The sequence below is a fragment of the Bubalus kerabau genome, chromosome X (assembly GCF_029407905.1).
Source record: "Bubalus kerabau isolate K-KA32 ecotype Philippines breed swamp buffalo chromosome X, PCC_UOA_SB_1v2, whole genome shotgun sequence".
NCBI classification, from domain to species: domain Eukaryota; kingdom Metazoa; phylum Chordata; class Mammalia; order Artiodactyla; family Bovidae; genus Bubalus; species Bubalus kerabau.
Genome location: NC_073647.1, coordinates 65,066,924 through 65,089,502, shown reverse-complemented (window position 1 = coordinate 65,089,502; position 22,579 = coordinate 65,066,924). Strand labels below are relative to the sequence as shown.

The 22,579-nt window shown below is 38.2% G+C and overlaps 1 protein-coding gene across 5 annotated transcripts in view; it reads left to right on the top strand.

Annotated features, from left to right (window-relative positions):
- The window catches only part of PWWP3B (PWWP domain containing 3B), a 34,559-nt gene extending 22,733 nt beyond the window's left edge, over window positions 1-11,826 (top strand). For 4 of the 5 annotated variants that reach the window (XM_055564537.1, XM_055564540.1, XM_055564539.1 and 1 more), the window contains 2 exons: window positions 8,405-8,483; window positions 9,231-11,826. In XM_055564537.1, coding sequence (XP_055420512.1) covers window positions 9,456-11,540 — 2,085 coding nt within the window. In that variant the 5' untranslated portion in view covers window positions 8,405-8,483; window positions 9,231-9,455 and the 3' untranslated portion in view covers window positions 11,541-11,826. The remainder of the gene's footprint in view (window positions 1-8,404; window positions 8,484-9,230) is intronic. The other variant, XM_055564541.1, reaches the window with a different exon arrangement.
- The last annotated feature ends 10,753 nt before the right edge of the window (window positions 11,827-22,579 follow it).

The following is a 22,579-nucleotide window of genomic DNA, read 5'->3' as shown; positions in this document are numbered from 1 at the left end:
TATTGTGGTGGGCACACTCTAAGTGACCCACCCCCTTATGTAATTCCTTCCCCTTAAGTATGGCCAGAACCTATGACTTGCTTCCAATCAGTAGAATATGGCAAAAGTGATGGGATGTCACTCACTCTTATAATTATGTTATAAAAGACTAATATATGTTAAATTAAATACAGGATTCTCTTTTAAGTTTCCATGATTTCTAGTACATAGCTATTTCAAATTCACTAATTCACCATTCATCCAGTCCACATTTATAGAGCATTTTTCATTTGGATGAGGTAGGTTCAGTGTGTTTTAGTGATTAAAAACATGGACTTGAGAGTCAGAGTACGTGGATTCAAATCCCATGTGCCCAATAGTCTCTAGGTATCCTTGTAAAAGTTAATTAACCTCTCTAATGCCTCATCTATAAAGTGGTAATACTCAGAATACCCACCTAACAAGATTTTGCGAGAATAGAGGGAGATGGTGTAAACAGAGCACTTGGCAGAGGGCCTGGCTCATGGTAAAAAAACACTTTTGGTTTCTCTCATTCTTTGTCATTATTATTAGTAATATTACTACTCGTGTTATGCAGAATGACTCAGGCATGGGACTCTCCTACCTGAAATAGCCATCTAATAATTAAATAAAATAATATGTCAAGTGCTGGGAACAATACCTGGCACATGGAAAACTATAAATGTTAGATATTATTATATCTGTAATTATTCTATATCTTCATTAATAGTAGTAGTAGTATCAGCATTAATTATTATTGGTTATCTTTCTTTTCCCACTCCTTCTATAGAACAATGAAACATAAAATATTGTCCAAGGAATTAATCTTTTCCTTTGTATTTTGTTTGAAAAATGGTGAGGTGTTGTAGTATTTACTGATTTAGCCCAAGTGGCTCAGTGGTAAAGAATCTGCCCCTGCCATTGCAGGTGACACAGGAAATGTGGGTTCAATCTCTGGGTGAAAAAGATCCCCTGGAGAAGGATATGGCAACCCACTCTAGTATTCTTGCCTGGAAAATTCCATGGACAGAGGAGCCTGGTGGGATACAGTCCATGGGGTTGCCAAGAGTCAGACATGACTTAGTGACTGAGCATGCAATATAGAAAATAGACAAAATAAACACAGAAGAGTATAATCTTAATGTAATGATCACATTTTGTGTGCACTTGACTTTTCTAAAATGTGTGAAATGAGAAGATGGAATGAGAAATATTACTTGTAAAATATATAATTGAATATATCTCTTCATTTATATAAATTCATATTTATACTAACCTGGTAATCCTCTTTAAATTATGTAATAATAATTTGAAAGCTTTGAAAAGATTAATTCTATAATAATATTATTATTTTTGTTGGTAATTGTATATAAGATCAACTTTATTTCCTACCACTAGAGACTAGAAAACACAGTGACCTAGGTAAGATAGAAATGTATTGTTCCATTGGGTTAAAGTGATTGGAATGGGATGGACCCATTATTCAGGGGTTCAGGATCATTCATCCCTAATGAGTTGCATCCTTTTTCTAAATCACTTCTTGGTCCAGATTGGCTGTCTGAATCCTGTTGTGGTCAAATTCTAGGGGGGAGTAAGAGAAAGAGGGAAAGTGAGGGAAAAAGAAAAAGCCCAAGAAGACAGTTTTCCCCTTTGGAGGTACCTTCTCTAGAATCTTCAGAACTATTTCTGCTTACATTCTTCAGCAATAAATTCCATCTTGTGGCCAGGGCTTATTTGGAGGATTGTGGGGAAAAAATATTTTAAGACTTTACACTGCCACCTTGAATGCAACTGGAGTTCTGTTAATGACAAAGAATGCAAAAAGTGAATGTAGGGTGGGCAAATAGAAATGTCTGTCCTGGTCTTTGTAAATATGCTGCACAGCCGAAAAAGAAAAGAAAAAAAAAACATTAAACAACAAAAGTTCATAAAAGATGGAAAGGGAAAACTTCCTCTGGCAGAGAGAATGCTATGTGTTCACCAAATTGTGTTTCATTTTCCTCCTGGGTCATAAGGAGACTACATTCCCCAGCCTCTATAACAGTTTTATCTAGTTGACTGTGACCAATAATGATGTTTGCCGGTCCTGGCCTCTGAAACCTTTCCTGGGATTCTCCAATGACCATCTTCATAAGATCCTTTGTAGTTGTTGTTTAGTCACTTAAGTCACGTCTGAATCTTTTGTGACCCTCGTTAGCCAGGTGCAAAGACTGTGGAGGACTTCAAGGCCAAAGAATATGGTAGGGTCATAGAATGGAGGAAGTTTGAGTCTTTTAATGCCTGCTTAGAACGGAGACTCCTCTCCCTCTCTGGCTGCTTGATGACCTCCGTTGAACTTTGACATCAGCATTAGAAACTCTTTTGGGGCTGAGCCTCTGAGATTTAGGGGTGGTTTATAATACAAACGGAGAAAGCAATGGCACCCCACTCCAGTACTCTTGCCTGGAAAATCCCATGGATGGAGGAGCCTGGTGGGCTGCAATCCATGGGGTTGCTACGAGTCAGACACGACTGAGCGACTTCACTTTCACTTTTCACTTTTATGCATTGGAGAAGGAAATGGCAGCCCACTCCAGTGTTCTTGCCTGGAGAATCCCAGGGACGGGGGAGCCTGGTGGGCTGCCTTCTATGGGGTTGCACAGAGTCGGACATGACTGAAGCAACTTAGCAACAGCAGCAGCAGCAGCAGCATAGTACAAAAGATTACATACTGTAACTATTAGCACGGTCAATAAAATACTAGCCTGGGGATTATCCTCATTATTATTATATATTTTCTAATATTAATACTTACATAGAGGTGGTTTTACATACAAACACATTTATATATAAAGTATATAAAATAAAATTTATATATAAATATATATTTATATACATTTACATATTATATAATACACTGCATCCCCCAAATTGTCACAATGAGATACTGCCTCACACCTATCAGAATCGCTATTATAAATAAAGAACACAACAAATTTTGGTGAGGATGTGGAGAAAAGAAAACCCTTGTATACTGTTGGTGGGAACGTAAACTGGTGCAGTCGCTGTGGAAAACGGTATGGCAGTTTCTCAAAATAACTAAAAATAGAAGTACCATATGACCCAGTAGTTCCACTCCTGTGTATATATCCAAAAACCAAAACAAAACCACTAATTTGAAAAGATACATGCACTCCAATGTTTGTAGCAGCAGCATTATTTACTATTGCCAAGATACGAGTGCAACCTAACTGTACATAACAGATAAATGGATAAAGAAGATGTGGTATATATACAATGAGATACTACTCAGCCATAAAAAAGAGTAAACTTTTCCCATTTGCAGTAACATGGATGGACTTAGAGGGTATTATGCTAAATGAAAGACAAGTACTGTATGATATCACTTACATGCGGAATCTAAAAAATACCACAAACTAGTAAATATAACAAAAATGAAACAGACTCACAAGATAAAGAAACAAACTAATGATTACTAGTGGAAATAGAGAAGTGGGAAGGGACAATATAGGAGTAGGGGATTATGAGGTATAAACAACTATGTATAAAATAAGCTACAAAGACTATTGTACAGCAAAAGGATTATAGCCAGTATTTTATAATAACTGTAGATGGAGTATAATCTTTAAAATTGTGAACCACTATCTGTGAAAGTTGCTCAGTCGTGTCCAACTCTTTGAGACCCCATGGACTATACAGTCCTTGAAATTCTCCAGGCCAGAATACTGGAGTGGGTAGCCTTTCCCTTCTCCAGGGGATCTTCCCAACTCAGGGATTGAACCCAGGTCTCCCACATTACAGGCGGATTCTTTACCAGCTGAGCCACCAGAGAAGCCCGTGACCCACTATATTGTACACTTAACAACAAAAAATGATTATGTATTTTGAGTGCTAATATAGAGTTGTTTCCATAGATACCTAGTCAAAACTAATAAAAGTGTTTTCTACACCTCTCTAAAAAAGAAATAAAGTAAAACTTACTGTGGATACTAACCAACCACAGAAAATAAAGGCCTTGGCTGCTTTGTCAGAGGGATACCTAACATCATCCAAAGTTTGGGAGAATCCTAGAACTGAGATCTTAACAACCCATCATATCTTGTGTCCCTTTACATCTCACATTCTGGATTTGAAAGGGGCTTACACATTGACTGCTGTCAGACATTTGTTAAGTATGTGTATTTCTAGATGTTGAACTGGGTTCTAAATTAATCAGGAGCATGTAGTCATTCTCTTTGGCCAATGTATTAGTTTACTTTTTCTACTGTAATAGGAGATTATATATATATACATATATATATATGTGTGTGTGTGTGTGTGTGTGTTTATATAAATAAATTTTATATAAAATAAAATATATAACAATAAATTTATATATAAATATGTATTAGATAATACAGAAGTCAAATAAAACACTTCATTCCCAAATATTTTCATTTCCAAAATTATCCCTAGCAATATTTTAAATTAGCTTTCTAAGTTAAATAAGCTGAATTTTAATCTAACACAGGAGAATTTTAATGAAAAAAATGTGCAAGATACGTTTCAGACATACAGAAAAACAAATACTTGTAACTTTTTAAAAAATTAATTTCCCCACATTGACTTGTGTGAGTGAAAAATACTAATAAAATATAAGAAGGAGGATTTGCCAGTTATTGATGAGGGTATATGAAATGGGCATTTGCCTGCAAACCAGTGATTTCCAGCCTCTGGTCAGAAATATCCATGTTCCTTGAAGATATACTAGAAATTTCTGAAGCATTTAAGAAAAGAACTGAATAAAAGGAGAGATATACCATGTCCTGAAAACAGATTTGAAAATTATAAGTCATGTTCCCTAAAACGGTGTACAGTTTTAGTGCGATCCAAATAAACATCCTTAGTGAACTATTTTAATGAAGCATGACCAGCTGGGTTTTAAATTGACCTACCAAGGTAAGATGCAGAGAAGGCAAGGAAAAAAAAAAAAACATGGCGAAATAGTTTAAATCAGACTTTTTTTTTAAAGTAAAGTGATTTACACCCTTTTTTCCCCCAAGAAATCACCACCCTAAGGGAAATTAAACAGACACTTGTTGCTAATTCACTTTCAAGTTCTTTAAAAAGGAACATTTCTACCCCTTTGCTGCTGCTGCTGCTGCTGCTAAGTCGCTTCAGTCGTGTCCAACTCTGTGGGACCCCATAGACGGCAGCCCATCAGGCTCCCCCGTCCCTGGGATTCTCCAGGCAAGAACACTGGAGTGGGTTGCCATTTCCTTCTCCAATGCATGAAAGTGAAAAGTGAAAGTGAAGTCGCTCAGTCATGTCCAACTCAGCGACTTCATGGACTGCAGCCTACCAGGCTCCTCCGTCCATGGGATTTTCTAGGCAAGAGTACTGGAGTGGGGTGCCATCGCCTTCTCCGTTCTACCCTTTTATACTTCAGCAGTTTAATTTGGCAGTTCTCCCTCACCTAATTCAGAGAAGGATCATCTGACTTCATCACAGGGAGGGGCACAGCATTCTCTGAGAAGCTTCAGAGTGAGCTGTACCTGGCCAGTCTTGGGGGAGGAGCAGCATTTCACCAGGCTGCAGCTGACAAGAAGCTTCAAGGTAATGCTATGCTATGCTATGCTAAGTCACTTCAGTCGTGTCCGACTCTGTGTGACCCCATAGATGGCAGCCCACCAGGCTCCCCCGTCCCTGGGATGTAATGGCTGTCTTAAATCTAGTTATTTTATAGGGATTTCTCAAGACCCTAGGATGAAGATGAGAGCAATAGGAACAGTGGTTTTAAAGTGGTGGGAAAGGTGTGTGGATTTGAGATAATTGTTGGCATTATGAAAGAATTAATCCTTTGGAATTTTTGTATCTCCCAATCCTTTAAAAGTCTACAAGTGGAAGAAGGAGTGATCAGATTACAGCCTCTATATTAAGACTTCAGTGCAGCGCAGGCATTCATGCTAATTTATTGACTTGGCATTCCATGTTTATATTGCTAGAGATTCTGTTACTGTTTGAATGTTTAAGCATTTATTAATCTACACAGAAAATGATGGATAAAAATGTATGGCAGCTTGAGGGGAAATACTTCTATAATTTGATTGGCACATAGACTATGTGTGTGTCACCTGTACATGAACATGGAGAGGGGAACAAGTATGTATTTGAGTGAAGACACTTATACATATATATGCTTGTATATTCTCATGATTTAAAAAATCTGGGAGAAAATAAGCTCCCATGTTATTCAGCATTTCTGGATAGTCAAGGTACTATTTTAATATTAATTCCTAGTGAATATCAGCATCTCCCCATGATTACTTTTATAATCATGAAAGAAAAATGAAGCTGACAGCATATCCAATTTGCTTCAAACACGTAAGCATTCATAGACACACACAGACATGCAGACATGACCCCCCATCTTTTGCCAATAGTGGAAATTTTCCTGGACATAATCAAGTGTGTAGCCTGGTTGCTGTGTTGGCTACAGCCCTGTCTGTATCTTCCTTCCAACTCATTCTTTCAGATCACAGGTATAGCTGTGGTCAGCAATAACCATTTTCTGGTATCTTTAAAGTTTTTTTAAGACTGAGACAGAGGATTTGGTTTATTTCTATTAGCAGGTTTTAAAAATATTATAGGTCATGGTGCATTCATACAGTGGAATACTATGTGTCTCGAAAATAAAAACGTGAATCTCTACATGTAGAGATTTGAAATGTCTGAGAAATAAAGTGAAAGAAGTAAATTGTAGCATACAATTGTAACGTTATCTCACAAAATTAAATATGTGTGTTAGCAGAACATATATATGCTACTATATAATTCATGCAGCCAATTCTGGGAAAACATACCTGCCATACTATTAAAATGAATATTTATTTGTGTAGTTGGACAGATAGGACTAGCTTTACTGCTGTCTAATTTTAGAGTATTAATATATTCTTACACATTTACTTGTTTACATCATCAGGAAAAATACTGAGATAAAATGTTACAAATGTGAGAAAAAAAACTCATTTAAAGTAATTCATAAATCATGTGAAAAACACTTAGGTAGAATAATGTTCAGACTGCTCAACATCAGAGATCTGATGTTGTTTTGAAATGGTATGCATTTATCTATACATGTAAAAAAGTCTGGAAAATGGAGAATATTCAGATTATTTATATTGAAGCTTGTACTTAGTTTTACCTACATCTCTTTGCATCTTTTTGATTTTTAATAAGCTTCTGCATGTTTTATAACCAGAAAGATTATAGTTGAAGACATTATGATCCTCTTATCGTACACAGCCAAACCCCTTGAACTTAGAAAGTTCTATAAGCCTAGAACGGAGAAGGCAATGGCACCCCACTCCAGTACTCTTGCTTGGAAAATCCCATGGACGGAGGAGCCTGTTAGGTTGCGATCCATGGGGTTGCTAAGAGTTGGACACGACTGAGCGACTTCACTTTCACTTTTCAGTTTCATGCATTGAAGAAGGAAATGGCAGCCCACTCCAGTGTTCTTGCCTGGAGAATCCCAGGGACGGGGGAGCCTGGTGGGCTGCTGTCTATGGGGTTGCACAGAGTCAGACACAACTGAAGTGACTTAGCATAGCATAGCATAAGCCTGGAAAGACTCCTGGCTGGCTAAATGTAGTTCCCATCCTTCTCTCTTAAGAAAAATCTGAGCAACTGAAGCTCTGCATACAGCACCTGCAAGATCTGCAGTTCTGCTTCTGGTCACAAGATGGCGGTGGCCAAATTTCCTAAATTTTCTCCAGGCAACCATTTTTATGAAGTGGACAATAAAGCAATGAAATATATTTTGTATGAGTGAACTGGGAGACAGCATGTAGAGTGTGAATAAAATTCTGTTGAAAAAATTATATGTGTAAAGGATGAAAAATTCACATAGTGGTTGATTTGAGGATTCAAACAAAACCTGTAGTCTTGTTCATAGTAGTGTGAATGTGTTTAGTGTCTCAGTCATGTCTGACTCTTTGCGACCAGGTTCCTCTGTCCATGGGATTTTTCAGTAAAGACTACTAGAATGGGTTGCCATTTCCTTCTCCAGGGTATTTTCCCTTGGGATCAATTCCTTGTCTCCTGTGTCTCCATTGCAGGCAGATTCTTTATCCTCTGAGCTATTGGGGAAGGGCATAGTAGACACAAGGCAATTGTTACTTCCCTTTCTTGTCTTTGCCTCGCACTTTTCCTGAGAAATATGATTTAAACATGAACCAGATATCATAACTGTATCACTCAGAGAGAAGTTAAAATAATATAAACAAGGGGGACAATAAACATCTACATCATAGATAAGATTTCGTTTCATTCCTGTGTTTCTAAATGACATGTGTGCTAAAGTTTTGGTAGTAAAGTTTCTTTATGCCTTGGCCACTTAATTTAATTCCCTGTCTCCTTTTAGACAGCCTGTCTCCTTTTGGAGTAAGAATCAAGACAACCAGATCACAGAGCCAGACCCTTCCTGATCCACGTGACATTGGGTAAGGCTCTTTTCATTTTGCAAAATACTTCACATTAAAAACATGTTGAGAACTCAGGGTATAATTTATTTTGCTTATTTCTCTAAAGCCTTAGCAATATTAAAAACTACATTTCATATTAAAATCATGTTAGGTTGAGAATTTAAGATGTAATCCATTTTGCTCCCTGTTCCGTAGCCATAATGTTTTGTAATTAAAAGTAATAGCTTCTACTTTGGGGGAGGAATCTCATGTGTCAAACTGCTATGAAGAATTCATGCCAAAGACTAATCAGATTTCTACCTGAAGTCCTAGCCAGCCACCTGACTCTCAAAAAATCCTTGATAATTACCTCATCCAATATGTGAACCTGGCAGCCATTCTCAGGATAGGGCCTAGAAATCTAGTTTTAAGAATTCTCCAGATGAATTTGATGCACACCAAGTTCAGAGTCCTGCTTCTCTAGGTATAACACTAGGGGCACCAGTCCCAAAATGTCTAATACATAGAGTTCCTGACACACCACTTCTGTCATCATGCACATAGAGTCACACTTTAATAATCGTGTGCAATAATGAAAGTAAGTTCTTTGAGATGTTATAAAAACACTTTTCCAATTCTTATCCTGCACCTTATATTATTCTGCATTTTCCTCCTCCATCTGATACCCCACTGTCTGTCTGTCTCTTCTCTATTTGCAATTGCTCACCTACTTTGGCAAAATAATTTTATTTGCTGATACTCTTCTTTTCCTTTTTGCTATTTCAGTATCTTCCACATTGTCCATTCAAACAACGTGTTCAAGCATCCTTGGGAAGTTCAGCTGGAGGACAACAGGCCACACAAGCTATAAACACTTTGTAACTCTTTGTAGTTCTAAAAGGGGCACTGGTCAAAGTATTGTTTGTGGTAGGGACTTCCTTCACAGTGACGAGAATAGCCAGACACATAAATCTCTGATATTAACCTCTTGGCACATAAATCTAAATCATAATGGATGCTGAGTATGTCTTATGCAATTGGCAAGACCAGTTGTGGCCAGCAAAAGTTTTGTCCCGATCCGAGGCTTCATCAAATAGTAAGAGAAAAAAGGTATTTTCCCTGGAAGTTCAAATACTCTCACTGGATGAAAAAATTCAAATGGAAAGCACAGAAACAAAGATCCTAACTAAATCTCAAGTTGAAGCTATTGCCTCCTCACTAGCCACACAGTCAGAGGTCAGTGACCCACCTGGAGAGGAAACAGCCTATGCCAGGTCACTAAAAATGGCACTGGATATTCTGAATGAGAGAAAAAATTTGATTCAAGTAAGCAGTTCAGATGAGGAAGAGACCACTATACTGTCTCAAAACATACCACAAAAGCCATCTGATTCACCCCCTCGTAAAAAGTATCGGAAGCACGAAGGAGAAGGAGACTTACCAAAGTATCTGGAGGAAAATGAAAATTCAACAATCCTGTTAGTATCATCAGAGAGTGATGATTCCCTGTATGATGATAAATCACAGGTGCATGCAATGATTGATAATATTCCAAATGAAACAGAAACAAAATCATCACAAAACCTCAGCTGGTGCCAGACTTTCCCTTCACTTTCAGAAGATGAGGATGAAAAAGAGAGCAAGAAAAAGATTGACCTCTCAATTTTGCCTTTGCTTTCCACAATTAAAGAGGAAGATGTATATGTTAAAGAAGAAAAATTCAGTCCAATTTTACCATCAGATGGCTTCATTGTGCCCAAAGCTTTAAAAGAGGAGCCAGAAGACATCTACCCAGAGGCCCCGGCCGCTTCCTCTGAATGCTCTGCCTTCTCAGAGAATATTGAAGATCCTGGAGAGGGTCCCTCTGATCCATGCTCGGTTGCCAGCCAGAATCAACCTACTGTGGAATCAGAGATGGGTGCTGAAGCTTTCCCTCAGCCTTCTTCACAGGAACATCAGGTTTCATTTAGTGCCTCTAGCCATTCTGGGGATTATTCACTCCTGGGGAGTAATGAAAGAAATCTTCAGAGACTGGATTTTGAGGAATTTGAGGAAGAATTTCAAGCTTCTGACAAGTCAGCGCGTGTAAGTTCGATTGCTGCATCCATATTAGATGACAATGAAGAAGATGAAGAACTTCCACGTTTCCTTTTTAATTATGAGCAACGTTCATTTGAAACAGGGATGATTGTCTGGTTTAAGTATCAAAAATATCCATTTTGGCCATCAGTGATAAAAAGCATCAGGCGAAAAGAGAGAAAAGCAAGTGTGGTTTTTGTTGAGGCAAATATGAATCCTGAAAAAAGAGGCGTTAGAGTGCCTTTTAGAAGATTAAAGAAATTTGACTGTAAAGAGAAGCAGGCACTAGTGGAGAAAGCCAGGGAGGAATACAGTGAAAGTATTGACTGGTGCATCTCGCTTATTTGTGACTACAGAGTTAGATTAGGTTGTGGTTCTTTTGCAGGCTCATTTTTTGAGTATTACGCTGCTGACATAAGTTATCCAGTTAGGAAAATAATCAAACAGGATACCTTCAGGAATTTATTTCCAAAGCTGCAAAATGAAAATACTGGGAGATCAATGTCTGTGACTTCCCAGACCAAGAAAATGTCCTTCCAGAAACTTCTTCCAGACCGAATGAAGTCTGCTCGGGACCGAGCCAACAAGAACCTAGTGGACTTCATCGTGAATGCAAAGGGAACAGAGAGCCATCTCTTAGCCATTTTAAATGGCACGAAAGGGTCCAGGTGGCTGAAATCATTCTTGAATGCACATAGATTCACACCCTGTATTGAAACATACTTTGAAGATGAAGATCAGTTGGATGAGGTGGTGAAATATTTGCAAGAAGTCTACAAACAAATAGATGAAAAAATGCTGACTCGGATAAGAAATGATAAAATTAAATTTATCCTGGAAGTTCTTCTGCCAGAAGCAATCATCTGTTCAATTTCTGCTGTTGATGGATTAGATTACAAGGCAGCAGAAGCAAAGTATCTGAAGGGGCCATCTCTAGGATACAGGGAAAGAGAATTATTTGATTCAAAAATCTTGTTTGAAAAGAGGCGGAAACCGTTAACAAAGGAAGATCATTAAATCTTCTGAGGGTCCAGTAACAGGGAGCTTCCATAGATTCTAGTTTAAAAGAAAAATCTCTGAATTATTCTAACATATTTTTTCCAGAAATGGGAGACTTTGGGTGATACATTCACTTCTTTTTGCAATATCTAGGATCTATGATCTGTTCTGCATCTTCATTTCCTTTTCTTTCACTTCTTCAACATCAAATTATTAACATATTTTAGCTGTTCTACTTTCCTGTGCATTTTTAGAAAGCATAATTCCAATATGATTAATAAAGGAGAGTACTATTTTGTTTTTTGACATTTTTGTGTCTATGCTGTATAGTTAAATATAGTGTGCGCAATCGTTTTAATATTAAAGTTGCACTGGTATGAGATATTAAGCAAGATAATTAGAAAAAAGCATCAATCATATATTTTTGCTTAATTTTTATAAAATATTAGACTTTCTCTTAAGATAGCTGAATTATTTTTCCTGTCAAGCTTATTTATTTTTGGAAAAATATCTCTGAGATATAGAACCAAAGATAGAGATGCTTTGCTATATATTACAACTGAGTGCAATTGCTTTTTCAAGAAAACAATCTGGACTTCAAAAATAAAGTAAATGGATTATCTGCATGCAGTCGATGTGTGTGTGAATAACATCTCAGCATGCAGAAAATAATTTTGGCAGCCTTGAACAGGATTATTCATTCTACAGTTCCATGAAGTTCCATGTGTGGGAGTGTCTATTGTTCAACAGCCAGAACAGTTTCTTAAAACAGACAGGCTTTCTCCTGCCTTCATAACTAACATTGGCTGTATCTTAATATAGCTTTCTGAGCACATATAGAAGGCAGCTAGAATCATTATATTCATGGTCTGGCTACTCTAGATGTATGAGTCCAGACTGACTGCTTAAGAGCCCACCTAGTTTGATATAAACTGTAGAAAATGCAAGCACTTTGTTCTGAATCTTGTATCTCCATATACAGAGTTGCTTGCTTCAAACCAAGCATTTTTTATCATCTGGCTTATTTGTACAGTAGTTCCAGTTGCTTTCAATAATATAAATTCCAACTGGTAAATCATTCCACATTACTAGAAAGAATAGATGGACCAGAATCTGTGAATTTGGCAATGGGTCACATAAAAAGTCTCTTTTTGGACAAATATGACAATTATCCCAACATGTTTAAAAATATACAATTGAAAGTTGAAGTCTGAAGTCAATAAACTGTTTATTCTAACTTGAAACAAGACTTTTAGTGAGAATAAATATTGAGAGCTATTTTATTTTAAAAACTTGATGTAAAATTAAATCCTAAAGGCTTAATGTGAACCTGTCTGCATTTTTCAAAGTGACACAAATGTCACTCCTGGGGTTTTGTTATGTGTTCACATGGCCTTGTGTTTATGTAAAAATTGCAGAAATTTGATGTTTTGCTTTTCAATAAAACTATTATACCTTTCACCTTGGATGTTCACTTCACCATACTTCAGATTGTGCAGCTACATAAGTGGTGTTTCTGCACACACACACACACACACACATGATTTGTTTGGAATTTTTCTTATTGCAGTTGTCATAATTTTAATGCTTGTTATACATTATCTTATCATGCTAAATAAATACTCACTATTGTGATTGATTTTGTGTTACTTTAAAAGAAAACCTTCAAAAGTATATAAGCTTCAGATTCTACAGAACCTTCTCTAGACCCTGTCTCCTGCCTGACAATGACCAAGACTCCTCGGGCCTACAGCCTGAACCAATCCACATCGTTTCCTCATGATCCTGAGGATCATTTGACAACAGACCATCACCACAGTATATGTGGGCCTTATACCCTGGGAAAACACACTATTTACTCTATAATGTGTTCCTTTGAATATAATATATTACTCACCTTCTATTTTCTCAGTGGAGCTAACTCTATCTCCTTGGTTCTCATATTTCTTTACTACCTAGTTCATTTATTCATTCATTTAGTCATACGATTGTGAGTCAGAAAAAAAGCTATGTGTGGTTTAAAGCTCTGCTCTGGGGATTTAAGATGCCAGATTTAAAGCGAACCAGATGACCTGAGTCATCTTAGATCACTTCTTCCTCATAATAGTGATACACTTCATCATAATAGTGGGAAATATTTCTTAACGTTATAGACTGTCTGTATTTGAAAAACAGAGCCCCAGGATTCCCCATATTTGTGAGTTCCTGGGTGTCTGGTTTGGGGTAAAGAAAAAGTGAAAGAAAGTGAAAGTGAAGTCGCTCAGTCGTGTCCAACTCTTTGCGACCCCATGGACTGTAGCCTACCAGGCTCCTCAGTCCATGGGATTTTCCAGGCAAGAATACTGGAGTGGGTTGCCATTTCCTTCTCAAGGGGATCTTCCTGACCCAGGGATCGAACCTGGGTCTCCAGCATTGTAGGCAAACACTTTACTGTCTGAGTTACCAGGGATTGCACCTTGGGGTAAAGGAAGAGCACCTAAATTGCTCCTAGGACATTTTTTATACTGTGGCATATATTGAAATAAGGGAGACGTGCCTCAAATATACATTTATTTTCCTCCTGAAGACTACCCACTCCAGTATTCTGCCCTGGAAAATTTCATGGACTGTATAGTCCATGGGGTTGCAAAGAATCAGACACAACTGAGCGACTTACACTTTCACTTTTGAGTGAGTTGGCATTTGGAATGTGGAAATAGATGAGTTTGGCTTCCAGCTCAGCATGAATTCAGAAATCCCTTTCAGCCTCAAGTGGTTTTTAGGGCAGGCTCTAAGAGTGCCCTAAACTGGATCTGTAATCTAGGTTTGTGTGTCTAATGGGAATACACAGCCTGTCATTCACCCTAATACATTGGATTAAGAAGACCCTCATCGCCAGTCATAAGACAGAATGCTGAATAGCAGACCCTGATTCTAATTCCAAGGTTGCAGACCTGCATGGAAATTGCATTCATAACACCAGTTTGGTTCAGTCGCTCAGTCGTGTCTTACTCTTTGTGACCCCATGGGCTGCAGCACATCAGGCCTCCCTGTCCATCACCAACTCCCAGAGTTTACCCAAACTCATGTCCATTGAGTAGGTGATGCCATCCAGCCATCTCATCTTCTGTTGTCCCCTTCTCCTCCTGCCTTCAATCTTTCCTAGCATCATGGTCTTTTCAAATGAGTCAGCTCTTCACATCAGGTGGCCAAAGTATTGGAGTTTCAGCTTCAACATCAGCCTTTCCAATGAACACTCAGGACTGATCTCCTTTAGGATGGACTGGTTGGATCTCCTTGCTGTCCAAGGGACTCTCAAAAGTCTTCTCCAACACCACAGTTCAAAAGCATCAATTCTTCGGCACTCACCTTTCTTCACTGTGCAACTCTCACATCCATACATGACTAATGGGAAAACCATAGCCTTGACTAGACGGACCTTTGTTGGCAAAGTAATGTCTCTGCTTTTTAATATGCAGTCTAGGTTGGTCATAACTTTCCTTCCAAGGAGAAGCACCTTTTACTTTCATGGCTGCAGTCACCACCTGCAGTGATTTTGGAGCCCCCCAAAATAAAAGTCTGCCGCTGTTTCCACTGTTTCCCCATCTATTTGCCATGAAGTGATGGGGCCGGATGCCATGATCTTAGTTTTCTGAATGTTGAGCTTTAAGCCAACTTTTTCACTCTCCTCTTTCACTTTCATCAAGAGGCTCTTTAGTTCTTCATTTTCTGCCATAAGGGTGGTGTCATCTGCATGTCTGAGGTTATTGATATTTCTCCCAGCAATCTTGATTCCAGCTTATGCTTCATCCAGCCCACTGTTTCTCATGATGTACTCTGCATATAAGTTAAATAAGCAGGGTGACAATATACAGCCTTGACATACTTTTCCGATTTGGAACCAGTCTGTTGTTCCATGCCCAGTTCTAACTGTTGCTTCCTGGCCTGCATACAGATTTCTCAAGAGACAGGTCAGGTGGTTTGGTATTCCTATCTCTCAGAATTTTTCACATAACACTTAGATCTCTATATCAATATATGCATCCTAATAAGGAAAGAGTAGACCTCTGATACCTGAAATAGTAATGAGTGAAAAAATCTTGAATCCCTATCATCCTCTGTACACTCAGTCTGGCAAAAGTAGCCCCCTAACCCTAACTATTGGAGAGCAACCTCCCTGTCCCTGGAAACCAGGGCAATAGCCTCACCTAAGGCAGCTGCCTCGAAAAGACTGCTTGTCTTACTCAACAGCCAACACTGATGTTTTTCACTGCTTCCAACTCATGGCAAGGGTAAGGTTATCACAGCACAAGACCAAAATGCAGTCTCTCTTCAGGTGGAATATCCAGAATGAGCTCTAGGAACTGGCTAATAGGTACTTGTGTGAACTGGGATAGTACCTGTTAGAATGGATTTTGAGGACTCACTGACATGGGAGTACATACTTATGAATCAGAGGTCAATGACCTGGAGCTGCCTTTACATATGCTGTTTGGGTGACATGTTGAAGCTTGGGCAACAGGCTATGTATGGTAAATGAGATAGAAGATATTAGAACTTGCTTGCCAGAATACTGAGGAATTGTTGAGAAGGTCAAAAGGAATGAAGGCATTAGAAATAAATACTTTCATAACATGAATAACATGAGACAAGAGGACCTATCTCTCAAGTATATTTCCTTCAGAGGGCAGAGAAGACACTACTATAATAAAGTAGTGAGGAGGAACACCTGAAATTGGTGAAGGGGAACATTTGACATTTTTATAAAAGTCATGCTGTCCTCTGCAAGTCATCATTAGAAGTAAACTATGCTCTAATGGAAATAATAAGATTTCACAGCCCAGGTTGCTGCACAAAATCTCAGGGACAAGTATAGTTACCATAATGGGAAGCACAGTTAGAGGGGAATCAAACTAGTTTGACTGACAGAAGTCTGTGGTAATGCTTTATTGATAGTATTTCAGGGCTAAATATATGAACAGTTCTTTTGTATGAAAAGAAAAACATGAGACTTGACAAGTCAAAAAGTTTGATGTTAACAGACTTGGTCCCCTATCACGTTTTCAGATCTGCAGTGCAAGTTCTTCTGTTACTCAGGCCATATGCCTCAGTATATTTTATAATGCTTACAGTATCTCTGATGGATAAGGAAGCATTATCTAAGTCATTATAAGCCATAATATGGGAGTTATAACACAGAATCCTGAGGTTCTGAGAAAAATTCATATCTCCTATGTCAGTAAACTGCTTGCCAATTAAAACATAGCTCCTTACATGCTATTGAGTTCAGTAGAAATATATATGGAGTGCCTTACCAAGAGATAGCAAGTAAGGTGCTATACGACAGGATCTGGCCACCACAAGCTGAACCTTATGATACTCACCAAGTGATAAGATCTGGCAAACTCAATAGCAGTCCATAGTACCATGGACACGCTCCAGGATCCAGTCTGAGAAAGCACAAATAAATTGGCTGACTGCACAAACCCTCGTGCCTTTGACTGCTGTTACAATGATGCTCCTCATGAGGCAGGGGGTGGTCTCTGAACAACTACTGGAAGAGGAAATTATTAATCTCAAACTTAGTGCACAGATGTATGAGCATTAAATATCGATGATAGCTGTAAATGGACTGCCACCACACTTCAGTTTCAGTCAGAGTAGAATAATGTTGAAGCAGGAAACTTCTGGTTGGCAGAAATGTGGGCATTACATCAGGTTCTTCACTCTGTAATTAATGGTCATCCAAGGAACTGACTGTAGAGAAGGCAGTTAAAAACCAAGGGTATCTGATGACTCATTTGGATATCAAACAGCTTCTCTCCTCAGTCATCATGGTTCTGGCACAATGAGCCCATGAACTATCTTGGTGGCAGGGTTGGAGCCTAAGCTTGAGTTCAACAACACTGGTTCTCTCCATGGGTGATCAAGCTACTCCCACTTCTAAATGTATAACTCCCCAAGAGCAACATCTGATGCTGGACACTCGATTCCATCCCTTCCTTCAAGGATATCATCCAGCTACCTCATTCTACATAGAATACACTGCATCCACTCTATCTTAGAGGTGGTAGTTATTCATCATCACAAGTATGGATGCCAACTTTAGGCCCATAGGGTCAAGCACCACTTGCCTATAGTGATGTGCAATGTCTAACATACCATTGTTTGACTTTTCCTCCTTCCTTGCTTAACCATGTTGTTGTTCAGTCACTCAGTCATGTCTGACTCTTTGTGACCCCATGGACTGCAGCACACCAGGCTTCGCTGTCCTTCACCATCTCCCGGAGTTTGCTCAAACTGATATCCATTGAGTTGGTGATGCCATCGAACCATCTCATCTTCTGTTGTCCCCTCCTCCTCCTGCCTTCTATCTTTCCTAGCATCAGGGTCTTTTCCAATGAGTCGGCTCTTCACATCAGGTGGCCAAAGTATTGGAGATTCAGCTTCAGCATCAGTACTTCCAATGAATATTCAGGGTTGATTTCCTTTAGGATTGACTAGTTTGATTTCCCTGTTATTCAAGGGACTTTCAAGAACCTTTTCCAACACCACAGTTCAAAGGCATCAATTCTTTGGCACTCAGCCTTTTTTATTGTCCAGCTCTCACATATGTTTTCCTTACTCTGACTTACTAGAACCACTTTCCAAATGAGCTACTCAAATGAAAACTTTTGTGTCAAACTCTCTTTTGTGGACACTCAGGCTAAAATAACCTGCAATAATTAAATATTTTATAAAATATAAGGCATCTTTGGATCAAAATGTTTATTAAAGATTTAAAACTTATTCATATATGAAAACTATTAAAAATTAGTAATTTTCCAGTTCTGGCAACAATGGAATCCAACATTTCCCCCATCCCCTTTACCAGAATCAATAACTTAAGTTTTCACATTAGAAAACCAGAAAAAGAAGAGCACATCAGATCCAAAACAAGTAGAAGAAATCAAATAAATATTAGAGCAGAAATCAACAAAATTGAAAACAAGGAAACTATAATAGAGTAAATTGATGAAACCTAAATCTGCTTCTTTGAAAAGGTTTTGATAAGATTTTAGCTTAGATAACCAAGAAAAACAGAGAAGATACAAATGACCAGTATCAGGAATGAAAGAGGGGACATCACTACTGATTCCTTGGATGTTAAAAGAATGATAAAATTCTATCAATAACACTATAAGCACAGATTTTAAAACTTAGATGAAATGACTCAGTTCCTCAAATTTAAAGGAAAATATGTATTTCATTTATGTATACTTAACGTTTTATAATAAAATTCACATTCTCTTTTTTAACACAAAAATTCATTGGTGTCAGACACTAAGTAAGAGTAATTGTTTAAATTTAATGTATATTTTCCCATAACTATTCCTTTTTTTTTTTTTTTTGCTTAACTGATATCAGTTCAGTTCAGTCACTCAGTCGTGTCCAACTGTTTGCAACCCCATGGACTGCAGCACGCCAGGCTTCCCTGTCCATCACCAACTTCTGGAGCTTGCTCAAACTCACATTCATCAAATCAGTGATGCCATCTAACCATCTAATCAACTGCTGTCCCCTTCTCCTCCTGTCTTCAGTCTTTCCCAGCATCTGGGTCTTTTCCAATGAGTCAGTTCTTTGCATCACGTGGCCAAAGTATTGGAGCTTCAGCTTCAGCATCAGTCCTTCCGATGAATATGTAAGACATTTCTTTTAGGATTGACTGGTTTGATCTCCTTGCAGTCCAAGGGACTCTCAAGAATCTTCTCCAACACCACAGTTCAAAAGCATCAATTCTTTGGGGCTCAATTTTCTTTGTGGTCCAACTGTCACATCCATACATGACTACTGGAAAAGCCACAGCTTTGACTAGACAGACCTTTGTTGTCAAAGTAATGTCTCGGCTTTTTAATATGCTGTCTAGGTTTGTCATAGCTTTTCTTTCAAGGAGCAAGCATCTTTTACTTTCATGGCTGCAATCACCATCTGCAGTGATTTTGGAGCCCAAGAAAACAGTCTGTCACTGTTTCTATTGTTTCCTCATCTATTTGCTATGAACTGATAGGACCATGTGCCATGATCTTCGTTTTTTGAATGTTGAGTTTTGAGCTAGGTTTTTCACTCTCCTCTTTCACTTTTATCAAGAGGCTCTTTAGTTGCTCTTTGCTTTCTACAGTAAGGATACTGTCATCTGCATATCTGAGGCTAGTTATTGATATATCTCTCAACAATCTTGATTCCAGCTTGTGCTTCCTCCAGCCTGGCATTTCACATGATGTATTCTGCATATAAGTTAAATAAGCAGGGTGACAATATACAGCCTTCACGTACTCCTTTCCCAATGTGGAACTAGTCCATTGTTCCATGTCTGGTTCTAACTGTTGCTTCTTGACCTGCATACAGGTTTCTCAGGAGGCAGGTAGGATAGCCTGGTATTCCCATCTCTTTAAGAATTTTCCACAGTTTGTTGTGATACATACAGCCAAAGGCTTTGGCATAGTCAATAAAGCGGAAGTAGATGTGTTTCTGGAACTCTGTTGCTTTTTCTATGATCCAATGGCTGTTGGCAATTTGATCTCTGGTTCCACCGCCTTTTTTAAATCCAGCTTGAACATCTGGAAGTTCTCAGTTCACGTACTGTTGAAGCCTGGCTTGGAGAATTTTGAGCATTACTTTGCTAGCCTGTGAGATGAGTGCAATTATGCAGTAGTTTGAGCATTCTTTGGCATTGCTTTTCTTTGGGTGAAAACTGACCTTTTCCAGTCCTGTGTCCACTGCTGAGTTTTCCTAATTTGCTGACATATGGAATGCAACATTTTCACAGCATCGTCTTTTAGGATTTGAAATAGCTCAGCTGGAATTCCATCACCTCCACTAGTTTTGTTCATAGCAATGCTTCTTAAGGCCCACTTGACTTCACACTCCAGAATGTCTGGCTCTAGGTGAGTGATCACACAATCATGGTTATCTGGGTCATGAAGATCTTTTTTGTATAGTTCTGGTATTCTTGCCACCTCTTCTTAATATCTTCTGCTTCTGTTAGGTCCATACCATTTTTGTCCTTTAATTTGCCCATCTTAGCATGAAATGTTCCCTTGGTAGCTCTAATTTTCTTGAAGAGATATCTAGTCTTTCCCATTCTATTGTTTTCCTCTATTCCTTTGCACTGATCACTTAGGAAGGCTTTCTTATCTCTACTTACTCTTCTTTGGAACTCTGCATTCAGATTGGTATATCTTTTCTTTTCTCCTTTGCCTTTCACTTCTCTTCTTTCCTCAGCTATTTGTAAGGACTCCTCAGACAACCAGTTTGCATTTTTGCAATTATTTTTCTTGGGGATGGTGTTGATCACAGCCTCCTGTACAATATTATGAAACCCTGTCCATAGTTCTTCAGGCACTCTATCTATCAGATCTAGTCCCTTAAATCTATTTCTCACTTCCAGTGTATAATCATAAGGGATTTGATTTAGGTCATACCTGAATGGTCTAGTGGTTTTCCTTACTTTCTTCAATTTAAGTCTGAATTTTGCAATAAAGAGTTCATGATCTTTATTGTGCCACAGTCATTTCCTTGTCTTGTTTTTGCTGACTGTATATATCTTCTCCATTTTTGGTTGCAAAGAATATAATCAATCTGATTTTGGTATTGACCATCTGGTGATAGCCATGTGTAGCATCTTCTCTTGTGTTGTTGGAAGAGGGTGTTTGCTATGATCAATGCTTTCTCTTGGCAAAACTCTGTTAGCCTTTACCCTGCTTCATTTTGTACTCCAAGGCCAAACTTGCCTGTTACTCCATGTATGTCTTGACTTCCTACTTTTTCATTCCAGTCCCCTATGATGAAAAGAACATCTGTTTTTTGTTGGTATTTTTAGTTCTAGAAAGTCTTGTCGGTCTTCATAGACCTGTTTGTCTTCAGCTTCTTCAGCATTAGTGGTTGGGGCATAGACTTGAATTACTGTGATATTGAATGGTTTGCCTTGGAAACGAACAGAGATCATGCTGTAGTTTTTGAGATTGCATCCAAGTACCGCATTTGGACTCTTGTTGACTAAGAGGGATACTCCATTTCTTCTAAGGGATTCTTGCCCACAGTAGTAGGCATGATTGATATAAATTATTGTGTTTCTTTTTAACATAATTCCTAAATTTCCCATTATGACTATTTATTTTTGAAAAACTACCTTTTAGATATCAAACCAATGACAGAGATAATATATATTATCACTAACTTCAGTCGGTTTTGCAAGAAAACAACTTGTGTTTAAAAAATAGTATTATGCAGTCTATATGTGTGTGTATGAAATCTCAGCATGCAATAAATCATTTTGGCAGCCTTGAGAAAGATTGTTCACTATATACTTCTCTGAAATTTCATTTATAGGAGTATCACTTCTTCAGTGGCTGGGTGACTTCTTAAAACAGACAGATTTTTGTCTGTCTTCCTAAATGAAAGTGTCTGGGTTTCTTAATATAGCCATCTGACATGTAAAGAGCAGCTAGAATCATTATATTCAACGATTAGACTACTCTATGAGTAGGAGGCCAGGCTGATTGCTTAAGAGCCCATCTAGTTTGATATAATATGTAGGAAATTTAAGCACTTTGTTCTGACTCCTGTATCTCCAAAAACATAGTTATAAGCCAGGCAAGTTTTATCATCTTGTCTATTCATAGAGTAGCTCCAATAAGTTTCAGTAATATAAATGCTGACTGGTAAGTCATTCCAAGTTCCTAGAAGGAGTAAATGAACCAGGATTTAAGAATTTAGAAATGTGTTACATAAAAAAGACTCCAGTTAGGTAAATATGACAGTTACCCGAACATGGTTAAATATAGGCATACCTCAGAGATATTGCCGGCTCAGTGCCAGACCACCTCAATAAAATAAATATTACACTAAAGCTAGTCACACAAATTTTTCTGTTCCCCAGGGCATATTAAAGTCATATTTACACTACAATGTAGTCTTAAGTGTGCAATAGTCTTGTGTCTAAAAAATGTACATGCCTTAATTTTAAAATACTTTACTGCTAAAAAATACAAACCATCATCTGAGCCTTCAACAAGCCATAATCTTCTTGCTAATGCAGG